Genomic DNA, 12,556 nt, shown 5'->3' on the forward strand with positions numbered 1-12,556 from the left:
TGGTTATAAAAACACGTAAACTCAGAAGATGTGGACTGTGACTGCACCATATATCTAGTCGGGAGTGGTGCTGACTGAAAACAGATGATTTCGAGCGATTCGTGCGCCATATGTTGGTCATTCTAAGGACTTATTGAACTACCCTCGTATTTCAACATGTATACATGTTGACATGAAATAGTAAAGCTGAAGTTTTTGTAGAAAATGAGAAACTTATTTATACGCAAAGAAACTATCCGATACTAGCTGACCACTGCAAAATTGCGCCATATAGAAAAACATTCCACAAAACAGTAACCGGCCACGACACTGCGGTTCGCGATTTATAATGCTGTTTGATGACGTCATTAAGCTCTGGCGAGCTTATTGTTTCACCGAAAGTGCTTCTGTGAACGTAAGAACATTCACAAAGCCATTGTCACACACATGTGGGAATACCAGACTCTCCCTCTTCATCTTTTGACCCCTCTGGCGACATAACTCAACCACCGCCACTGTCCATCTACTCGTATACTACACGCTCATAGCTGTCTGCCGAGACCCGAGTATTAAACCGGACATAAACATATAATTAAATGGCCTAATAGCACACGTTTACTGTATTCCTGACCATGTCTGGACGTTCGCACAATTGCACGCAGAGAGTTCCTTGAATGAGGGAAAAATAGTCCTTTCTTAAATTCTGCTAACAAAACTACAATTCACGCCATGTAGGTAAACCTAATTGAATCTTTCAAATTCTGTTTTCAAAAGGTTATTGGGAGTTTTTGTTATTTGAATGGTGGCACGGTTCACTAAAAAAATTGTTCGGACAACGAATAATTTAGTAAGGCCAACCACTTTAATTTGGAGTATTTGCCACTGCAACAACTTCGGTTGGTAGATAACAATTTTCAGGTAGTTTTACTCACTACTTCAAGTAGTTAGTCTTACTATTAAATGAATCATTTTGAATTCTTCAAGCAGTAATTTCCTAACTTTTGATATTTGTATCGTTCTTGTACTGAAAGGAATTATAGACCATTCATGTAGAATAAATTTCAAATTAAATTTTTTCTGAAAAAAGTTGTACTCGTCGCTCGGCCGGGAAGCGAACCACAGATCTTCCGATTTCTGGTCGGGTGCTTTCCCATTAAACTATTAAATAGAGATATCGAAAGAATCTTTTTTTCAGAAATACATGCTATCTCAAGCCTGGTATTACATTTATGATACGAGTAATTTAGGGGAATCTGTATAATCACCAGAGATAGTTACCATCAATCAGTGTAGATACTTTTTCAACCACCGGGAAAATAGAAATAGACCTATCCATCATGTTAACTCTTTAAATAACAGAAAATACTCAACGTAATTTTTAGGCAAGATGGAAAATCAATTTTAAAAAATTGTGATTAAATATTATTGAAAAAAATATATTCTCTCGTCGCTCCACTGGGAATCGAACCACAGAACTTCCGATTGACTTTAAAAGAACCTGTATTATCATCAGAGATAGTTATCATCAATCAGTGTAGATACCTTTTTCACCACCGGAGAAATGATATTGTTAAATTACCACTCAATGACTTCATTCAAGTAGCATGTAGAAATTTTAAGATTGTACCTGGGTAACTTAATCTCGTTCTATCTATGAATTCTGAAAATTCAGATGGAAATGAAATCCTAAAAGTTCCATATGAAAGTAATCTTCTGATCTCGAAGTTGTCAGCACATTCCAAACCAAACCACTTCTACTAATAAAGAGCTTGTTGTCCCAACTAACCATTTTCAAAGTTTAGAAGTGCCAGATTGCCGAAAAAAACTTGTCCTATAGATTTATAAAAAAAAAATTGAAAAAAGGTTACACCTTCCGCGAAAATACTCCTGAAATTTTGAAGCCAATAAGCGACTTTTGAAAAAAGTGGCACTTAGGTAATTAAACTGTGTCTTCCTTCATTTGGTATTTGAAATTGAAACAGAAATTCTATTGTTGCAGAAGTCTCGCAAGGTCCTTAATTATAACAGTGACATAAATGCGGCAATCCACATACACTCTGGGGGCCCCCGCTTTTCAGGGCTTTAAGCGCCCTGTCGTAAACAGACTGTGGCCAACTTCTCTTTGTACATACCCCTACGTGTGTGTCCAATACGTGTGCTTAGCAAATGAAACGTAAAGCGAGTCTTGACACGTATGACATGACATGCGCATGCACTTAGAGCTAATGTACTACTCATAGAAAGTTTAGTATAGGGTGACCCTTTTCCCTGTTATGTAAATGTCCTGATTTTGTATGTGATTTCATATGGTGGAATTCGTTCTTCTATTATCATAAATGTTCCACGCATTCTCTTTATTACTAATTTTTATACACTGTACTAAAAAAATTTGGGACATTAATAAAATGGTTCGGACAACTATTTTAGTTAATAAATAGTGGTATTGCTACATATTTGTGAGAATTATTTTTTTTTAGTTGGTCATGTCTAATAACATATTTATAGGTATGACTACGTAGGGACTATGATGTCAGTTCAGCCCACTGGGAGCTTTTTAATTTAGGTTTCGAATATTTCGATATATAAAAGAAAGAACTTGTAAATAATTGTTTCGATGCTTTTTTTCATTAGGTTAGGATTTGTAGTAAAACTTGATACTAGCTTGATTTTGCAAATTCTTATGCATACCTTCGAATACTTCGATTTAATCGGCGAAGCCTAAAGTTTGTAAAACTTATAACACGAGATGAATTCTAAACTAAAAATATAATAGTAGACTTTCTAAATAAAAAGAATCAACTTGTTATCCCAAAATAGTCAGATTTTCTTATTAGATTCCATTGATTCAGTTTTTGAAAGAAGGGGAAAAAGTGCGAAGTTTGTAATTCAAATCGTTGAAATTGATTATAATATTGTTGTGTTAGCCTTAAATTGAGATGACACCAAAGCCAAGAAAATGTCACGTATCTATAAGACCTTTATAAATCCGCGTCCTTTATGGCTTCGTAAATCCCTGATATCATAACATGGATTTTCATATTCATAAGCAAGAGACGATGTAATCAGGGGCGTTGGTATCTCAAATATTATTCTTTAATTTTTCCCAGCATATTTTTAAATAACAAGTACGGAAATACTCTCTGAAAAGTATCGCGTATCCTGATTTTTATCCGGAATTTGCTTTTATTTCTGTAATTGTTATTTCCTCTTACAACAAAGCGTTCATTATATACAAATTTACGTCAGGATTTCCTAGTTGGGATAAAAGAATAATGGTTTCATGCTATGCAATAAATACTTTTCGAATGATTTCGATGGTCAGGCCAATATTTAAGGGGTACCGCTGGTATTGTAGAGCGAAAGTATTCACGCGCCTAATGGCCCGTGATCGCGTCGATAACCCGGATCGTACAGTTTTTCTCTGCTCCTGTCACCCTTTCCCCTTATCAAGCTTTTTTATCTCTATAGTGCCTTTATCATGAAGAAAATATGAGACGATAAAATTTTATTTCATATTTTATTGCCTGCGATTGTTTCGTTGTACGAATCGAAAACTACAATTTTATTTTATTGTATTATGCTCTTCATCTCTTTGATTTTCAGATGGACTGTCTTACAGAAGCATTTTTCTTTCTCAGTACAGCTAATACTTTTTTTATCAAAAAAGGGGATGTGTATAAATTACGTAAAGTCTTTTGGGCAGGGGTGGGGTTAAAACAAATTCAAATCTTTCTTGGCTGACATCTATTATTATATTTCCCGTTGAGAATTCATCTTGTTTGGTTGAAAAATTAACTGTTTTTTATTGTATTTTTTATTGAAGAAAGATCAAGCAATTTCGCCACGAATTGGAATCTGTTTTAAAGTGATATTTAATCTTTGAAATTTGTTCTCTGTTTCAGACGAGCACACCTTAGAAATTGCCTTGAAAAGCTAAAAGTGTTAGTACCTCTCGGTCCTGAAACGTCCAGGCACACCACGCTAGGTCTTTTAACCAAGGCTAAGCGTTTCATCAAGGTAAGTACTAGCAGGTGCATCTTGCTTCATTCAACGTGACGAAAATTTATGGAGTTCTTCGCTAGTTTCCAACAGGAAACAGATGCATCTACGAAGAGTATTTGCAAAATGCAACCCTACGATTCTCTACTTTTATTTCAGTTGCTTTATTCTCGAGTAAGAGAAATTGCTTTCGTTCATTTTTTAACTCCGCACTCTCGATTCAATAGTTTCTATAGAAAAGCAACATATCATTATTCATGTAAACAAGAAGAAACTCTTCGGTCTAAAGAAAAAAAAATTGTAATGAAAAGTAATTGTTAAAACCAAACCAGGGTGTCTACATGGATGAAATTTATCCGTAAAAAAATCATGAACTTGTAGCTAGGTCTCGGAGACGGGATAAAAAATCAAACATTAAATGCTTATTTCTATGAAAAATGTATGGATACAATTAGAAATTTTTTACGAACAGTTCGAATTTCCTACGAACAGTTCCTGAAAATGTTATAAATAAATATAAAAAGGGAAAAATTTTATTTGTGGGATTATAATTATATTTATAAATTCGCATAACTCTGAGGATTTGAAACCTCGAACTCGACAGTTTCTAAACGTAAACCATGAGTGCGTAAACACGCTCAGCCATCGAGGCTGAACAATGTAGGTATAATAAAAATTCTAGCCACTCATCCGACGAATTCAAACCACACATGCGAGTGCAAATACGCACCGAGCGGGTGAGTTAGAGTGTGTGAGGGCCACGTAAAGACTAACCTCGTCCTAGTTCCCAGATTTGTCGGGCAAGATCGTGAGTGCTTTGTGAAATTTTTCCCAATCATAATATTTTTGTAATTATTTACGGAAAAAAGTGATGAGCGGTTTTAGACTTGTCATATCGAGTTTTTCAATACTTTCTCAAAATTCGCAGATTATTTACGAAATCACATCAATGTCCAATGAATATTTCTCATATCCGAGACCTAGCTACTAGTTCCTGACATTTTTACGTATAAATTTTTTCCGTGTACCTGACTAGGAAACCCAGAAAATGAATCTAATTTTTTTCACTAGGGAAAAGTCGGTAAATTATTGGAAATGATATAGTATATATTTTATTACTCTATCTCTGAATTGGAACAGGGAAATTGTGAAAAAATCACGATTTTCACTTGGAATAGAGAAGTTTCTAAAAAAATTACAATTCCGACTTGGAGCAGTAAATTTTCTAAAAGAATTATAATTCTCGGTTAGAATAGGGAATTTCCATTAAGAATGATCATTCTTACTTTTACACAGGAAATTTTGTCATGAATTGTAATTTTGAATTTGCGATAAGCAATTCCCGCAATATTTTTAGTTTGGGACGGACATTTTTCGAAATTAACTTTAATTCTGATTTTTGTAAAAAGAGAATTTTCAAAAACAAATCCTCTTTCAATTCAGAATTCTTCAAATTTCGAAAATTCCTTGTTCCAAATCAGAATTTGTTTGAATTTAAAAATTCATTTTTTGTGTAAATAGAAATTTTCGAGAAGTTGAAACTTTCCTTTATCAAATTTAAGAAAAATAAGGGTTCCTACATGTTGTACTGGTAACGGAGAATTTCCATAAAGAATTATAATTGAGACTTTTAGACAGATCATTTCAGTATATATTTATAATTTTCACTTTAGATCGGGAAATTTCCGTAAAGAATTTAGTTTTCACTTTCGATCAGGGAATTTCCGTGAAGTTGGAATTTAACTCTAGGACAGGGAATTTTGGTAAATAATGATTATTTCACTTGGAACAGAGCATTTTTGACATGGAACGGAAATTTTAGAAAACAAATTTTACTGTGAGTTAGAAGGGAATTAAAGAATGCAATTGAGCGGAGAAAACGAGGAAATTATCAGAAATTGAAAATAATCCATCGGGTTGACAACCTGCAAACTATTTCACCAACAATTATTTTTCGATTTGATTATTGCTGAATGTTTAAAAATTCCAATTTAAAATCGTAATACATTTCTTTATTTTAGTTGTAATACTGTTAGGAGACGTGAAACCTCCCCGCGTGCGTAAATCACTGGAATAAAATGACATTACACCAAATCCCCCCCCCCCAATATCGGCCTAGAGCTATCAGGCAACGTGCTTGAGGCTGTTTGAATATAGAATAGTGTAAGGTAGCGAGGGACAGAGTCCGCAAACGTTTAAAGTAAGTAAGCAGGAAACACATTATTTTCACGTGTTAACGGCCAAATTTATTCTGCAGTTTCCCCTTGTCTCCGAAAAATTGAATGCACATTATTCATTAATTACTACAGGGTTTTTTCGGTCATGTTTTGCTTTGAAAAATTTTCGTCAGGCTCGGCAACCGTAATTTGTTTTCCACATGCGAGTGTCTTGCTTACTCTAATTCCATTCAATTCACACTTCTTAAAGAGCGAGAAAGACTGATAATATACGTTTCTCCGAACCTGTCTTTCGTAGATAACGTTTATGTAGACCCGTGCTAAAAGTAATATTTTATTCAATTGTATACTCAATGAAGTATACCTTACGAATATTTTAAAGGTTCTGATTTTTAACGTTATCTTTTAAATTAATATGAATTACTAACGTGGTAGTTTTCTTTAGGTTTAAATTATTATCTGTATAAGACAGCGAAACTGACGAAATTGAATAAATATTTTTACAACGGAGATAAACCAACAGAAATGGTTCTGGCGGCCCTGATTTCTTACGTTTGGATTCCCCCTATTTGTGACCAAGACTATTTGCAGAGATTCGCAGGCAACCCTCGACGCTGGACTTAAACCGAAAGTTTGGTGTATTTTTTCTTAATTGGCGTTACTAATCATTTTACTGTTAAATAGAGGAAATTTAGTGACACTACTTTGGGTTATATTATCTATGGAGGCTATATCAATAATACAAATTCGCAATATTTTACAATTTCCTTTTTCTGAGTTCAGGTTTAATTATGTATATAATTAAGGTTCACGTCATATTACGTCAAAGCTAACTTGAAGCTATCTCTGAGATAAGATGTGAGTTTGAGAACAAAAACAATGACATTGTGAAAAATATGAAGTGAAATGTGAAATTATATAAAATCAACGCCTAATAAAACAGTTATTGCTACAAACGTTTTGGTCACTTAATCTCAATTTTGATTTAATATGTAAAAGCGGAGAAGAAATTCAGGTCATTAAACGAAATAAAAGTTTCTTTTTATTTAGCATTCACTAATCATTTGGACTCTCGAATTAAAGTTGAGGCTGAAATAGCACTCCTCAAAGTTATCCGTCACTTGCAACTGCGACTGAAATATGCTGGTGGGAATGTGCAGGTAATTTAGCCATTGGATTGAGGGCCATAAATCTTTCGAATTAATTCTTGTCACGTAACAAATTCGTTCGGCGGGTGTATATATGTTCTCGAAGACGCGATGCGAGAGAGACATCAGAGACAGATCCGATCAGGTCAGGCAGGGTCGAAAGACGAAATAAGTCTTGTACACATTACTCTGACCGTAGCGAGCCAGAGGGGGGGAGGGGGGGGGAGAGGAAGAGAGATTGGAGGAAGAAAAAGAAAAAGTGAGAAAGAAGATGAAGGAGTCAGATTGCAGATAGAAGCCACCGTAAAGTTGGTTGCTTGAATATTTCATGTCATTTCCGCGAACGCGGGGATAGCGTTCGTTCAGCTTGAGGTTTGAGAGCCGTTGAAAAACGGCTGGGGTAATTAGCAAGAAAGATGGCGGAAAAGATGTCTGCTGAGTGTGAAAAGAATCGCGGCACCCGCGAGGAGGAAACGGCACGGGGAAGATCCGCCAGCGGACAAATAAAAGATTACTCGACCTCTTGTGCCACCGTGAAAAATGTGAAACTGTTCCTTACTTCTTTCTCCCTGACTCTTCCACTTTCTTTTCTTCTCGCTGCCTCAACTACTCACGTCTTTAGTTCATGCCTATTTATCCAATGCTCGTTTCCTAGTCGTCCAAACGACTTTTTAAAAAAGTTCAACAAAAAAGTCTAGAAATATCAGGGTTGAAAAAAAATCAATGTGTGTGTCACATACTGAACTTCAGCCAATTAAACTTGGGAGACTAACATGTCAGGATAGTCACTGGACCGAGAAACTTTGAAAACGTTTCAGAACAAAACAATATAAGAAAAAATATGAGTCGATCAAAGATTGAATTATTGTTAATATTAATAGATTTGAATTATATCACTGAGTTTCAGTAATTGAAATCGTTTGTCAAGAAGGGTGATTATTATTTCAAATTGATGTGAATTCACTGTTTTTTTAAATTTTTCTTGAAATTGAAGTATTAGAATAGTAAAAATTAAAATGACTACAATTAGCACTAAAAATATAATACTTTGTATGAATATTGTATCATTCAGAAACTATTGGCGCCTTGACTGGGACTTGAACTCATGACCAGGATCTTATCAGACTTGCATTTTTTCTTTTGACCAACTTACGACTTTTGATAAATTATTGTTTTTCTGTTTCAAAACAATTGCCCAATTTTTTGTTCTAGTATAATCCGTGTGCAACAAATACAAAGTTTGGAAAATCGTTTAGAACTGTCTTTACACATGAATTGTAGTAAATTAAAATAATTTGCTTTTCCAGATTTTAATATAAAATTGAAGCGATTTAATTTTAATAGAATTACGAATTAACTATTTGAATGCAGCCTTTTTAATTCTTGTGATTTCAACTGTATACTATTAAAATGAAGAATAAACACGAAAATGGAAAGAAGTACTAGATAAAATGGTAATTGTAAATACAATCAAGTGTAAACATACAAACTTTGCTGTTTTTAATTACCTACTCTAAAACCCTAGTATGTAATTAAAAAATTCCCAATTATAAAAGGTGTCTATCTGTCCGGGAAACTGGGAAAAAGCCAAGAATTTTATCAACCGGAGAAAAACGGTGAATATGATTCAGTGACTGGCATTTTTTATTCGATTGTAATAAAATGAATATTAAAAGAGTTTCGGTAATTTATTATTCTCTAAACGATGAAAAAACTTTTAATGCAAGGTAAACCACTTATTTTATTTTTTGAATTTTGCAATCTTTATGTTCTTTGAATGAGTGTGCACTAAAACTCGTGATTTATTATTTATTCGCAATTGTTAATTTTTGTGTGTGTGTGTGTATCGAGGCATTGTATGTAATTCTGAATTGGAACAGATAATTTTTCGTTGAAAAAATCTAATTCAGGGGATCGATTATGTATCTAATTTAACTGTTCATTTTTCATGTGTCATTGTTTTTCTGGTTAAATTTATGGCATAAGTCAAAGATAACTTTAAGTGAGCTCTAAAATAAGACGTGAATTTGAAAACAATGATATGTGAAAAATATGAAGTGCAATGTAAAAATCATCCGTTAAAATCATCCGTCTGTTAAACACTTTGTGAATGCTTTTCAGTTTGAAATAATTATTGTTAATTATTTAATCAGTTGAACATTAAATCTTTCAATCTCACACCATTAATTTGCAATAATTCGATCTTGAACGCCCTATAATTTAAATCGGTTCAGTTTGTAAGTTTTTAAATTTTAAATTATGCAATAAATTTTAATAATTTTAGTAATTCGCAGTAAACTGCAATTGTTTATTGAGGTATGCTCAAATTCAAACGTGTATATTCAACTTTCTCCATAATTATTAAGGTAAATGAAGATTGCCGTACATTATTTCTGCTTTATCATCTACCAATCTACATATTAAATTACCTCGACGTACATACCCTAAGTATTACTTATCTACCAAGCCATCGATTTTATTTCACATTTCTTTTTTCGCTTATCCTCGCTTCTTTTATGTCACGTCTGTCTCACAAGAGAAAAGTAATCAAGTTTTCTTTCTCTCTTCTTTCCCTCTATCGCCTTTCATTCCGCTGTCTCGCATCTTATCGAGACCCTACTAAGTGTACTTTATTAGCTTGCAGTTCTGATATCCAGCTGTTTGCGGAACTAAAAGAAAAATATAAATAACATGACTCTATCGTACTCTCATCTTCATTACATTCACTATACACAAAATTGCCTTTTTCCTAATACGAGTTTCTCCTTTCTTAATTCTACGTTTACTCAGTTTGAAATATGGAAGTAGATGTGCAAGGGCGTTTCTAAGTATAAATCCCCACCTCACCGACTTCGAGATCATTCTAAAGCTCAAGTGCTTCTTGTCCGTGCTAAGTTTCTAGAATCTTCTCGAAGGGACCCGATCACGCCATAGAATTATATTGCGCAATTATAAGAAGGCAATTCCGCAAACAACTTTAAGGTTTTATATTTATATCCTTGAAGTTTTTAAGGCAAGGATGTTCCGACTTCGAGATCATTCTACAGTCTACATTCTTCTGTCCGTACAAAGTTTCTAGAATCTTCTCGAAGCGACCCGATGACATCATAGAATATTCTGAGACATCATCGGGTCCCTTTGAGAAAATTCTAGAAACTTAGCATGGATACGAACCACTTGAGCGATCAACTGTATGGTAGAAAATTCATGTATTATTTAAAAGATTCTTTTTTTTTGTAATAAATTAATCTTTTTGATCGAAAATTTATCTTTTTTTCTTATCTGTTTTTTAACGAATTTTTATTTATATGGTTGAAAATTTATCTTGTTATTAATTTTTTAAGTTTTAAATTGATCTTTTTTAGTTAAAACTTCGTTAGCAATTTGTCTTAATAGAAAAATTAATCTCCCTGTTTCAAAATTCATCGATTTGGTTAAAAATGTCATACTTCTTAAGTTTTGATATATGCAGATTTACGATTTTTTTTAGTAAATATTTTTCTTACGTAAGATCTTACAATCTGTATCTGTGTTGTCACTAAAAGTCTTTAGCATACATTTTGAAACAAACATTTTTTTGCATAATTATTGATCTCCTGTTTGTAAGGTTATTTTACAACCAAAATAAAAGTTTATAACTACTGGGAAAAACGAAAAATTGGTGAGATAAACGTTAGGAAATTTCTAAATTAGGATTTTGTAGCAGTCCTGAATATCAAACTATAAAAATATCTTATCCTAATAATAATTATAAAATATCATTGTTTGTATTAGCTTTAAAAGTAATAAATCAATTATGATGATGTCATCGCGTGTTTCGTGTACAGAGAATATACACCGTGGCACGTCTCCCGTGCACGATTATCGTAAGATACTGCAGAAGTTTAGTGTCAAAAAAGAAGGGTAGTGAAGACGGGAGGAATATTTTTACACTCGATAAACTCGAGAACGCTACTAAGTATCGGAGGGCCTTTGGATTTTCCGTGGGATCCGTGGTCCACCGCAACAGAACTTTGCGAATTTAGAGTGTAGATTCAGTCTATATTGTACATTGAACATTGTACATATATACGTGTGCACCTCGTATATTCCTGTCGTACATAGTTACATACGTATAGTATCTCTGTTCCCACCATAAGGATTTTCCCTTCCACTGCGCTTTCGCAGTTTCTTTTTCAGTTTCCATGACTTACGGACGTTTATGTTCGGAAGCTGTAACCAAATCACAGTCCTCTTCAGGTTCCAACACAGCATTTTGCCCGCAACAACCTGGTTCAGATTTATCCTAGATTTATACCTGTAGTTAGACGTAGGTTAAAACATACGAGGGTGGATCAAATATAAACCGGAATTTTACAAATACTTTTCTTAGCCAATCGCAAGCACTCTCACAGTGTAGGCTCATGTAATGTAGTGTATTAGGAGTGGGTAAAACGCTTGGTGAGCTGTTTGACTCAGTATATTCGTCAGTACAGCTATGAGTGAGCAACATGTTCCAGCGTCCGTTGCACAACGGGTTATAATAAAGTTTTTAACTAAAGAAGGCGTTAAACCGTGCGAAATTTTGACTCGATTGAAGGATCAGTATGGGGATGATACTCTGTCTAAAACTCAAGTGTTTGAATGGGCCAAAAAGTTTAAGAGTGGACGAGAAAGTGTGGAAAATGTGAGTCATAATCGACGGCCAAGATCAAGTGTCTCTGGCGATAACGTTGGTGCAGTTCGTGACCTTATTGAAAGTGACAGGCGGTTCACTATTCATGAAATCGCTTTACAGGTGGGCATTAGCTATGGAAGCGCTCAAACAATCATTAAAAATCATCGTGGTTTCAAAAAAATCTGTGCCCGATGGGTCCCGAAGTTATTGAACGAAGATCAAAAAAACATCCGACTGCGAATCAGTAAGAGACATCTGAATCGATTTCAGCGGGAGGGAGATACTTTTTTGAAGCATATCGTGACATGTGATGAAACATGGGTGCATCATTACACTCCCGAGTCCAAGTTGGCGAGTAAAGAATGGCGAAGGAAAGACGAAGCCGGTCCTGTGAAAGCCAAAACCCGTCTCTCAGCCGGTAAAGTCCTCGCGGCCGTCTTTTTCGACTACAGAGGAGTGTTGCTCATTGATTTCCTACATGATCGACGTACGGATAACGCTGCCTACTACTGCCAGCTGTTGGAGGCAGCAAAAGCCGCTTACAGAAGCAAAAGACGCGGTAACCCCATCAGAAACGTCATCCTTCTTCATGACAA

At 34.6% G+C, this 12,556-nt stretch overlaps 1 protein-coding gene across 2 annotated transcripts in view; it reads left to right on the top strand.

Annotated features, from left to right (window-relative positions):
- Positions 1 to 12,556, top strand: part of LOC117167030 (max dimerization protein 1-like) — a 453,587-nt gene that overhangs the window by 259,194 nt on the left and 181,837 nt on the right. For both annotated transcript variants that reach the window (XM_033351586.1, XM_033351587.1), the window contains exon 5: positions 3,882 to 3,996. In XM_033351586.1, coding sequence (XP_033207477.1) covers positions 3,882 to 3,996 — 115 coding nt within the window. The remainder of the gene's footprint in view (positions 1 to 3,881; positions 3,997 to 12,556) is intronic.

This window comes from Belonocnema kinseyi, chromosome 2, assembly GCF_010883055.1.
Source record: "Belonocnema kinseyi isolate 2016_QV_RU_SX_M_011 chromosome 2, B_treatae_v1, whole genome shotgun sequence".
Classification (NCBI taxonomy): Eukaryota; Metazoa; Arthropoda; class Insecta; order Hymenoptera; family Cynipidae; genus Belonocnema; species Belonocnema kinseyi.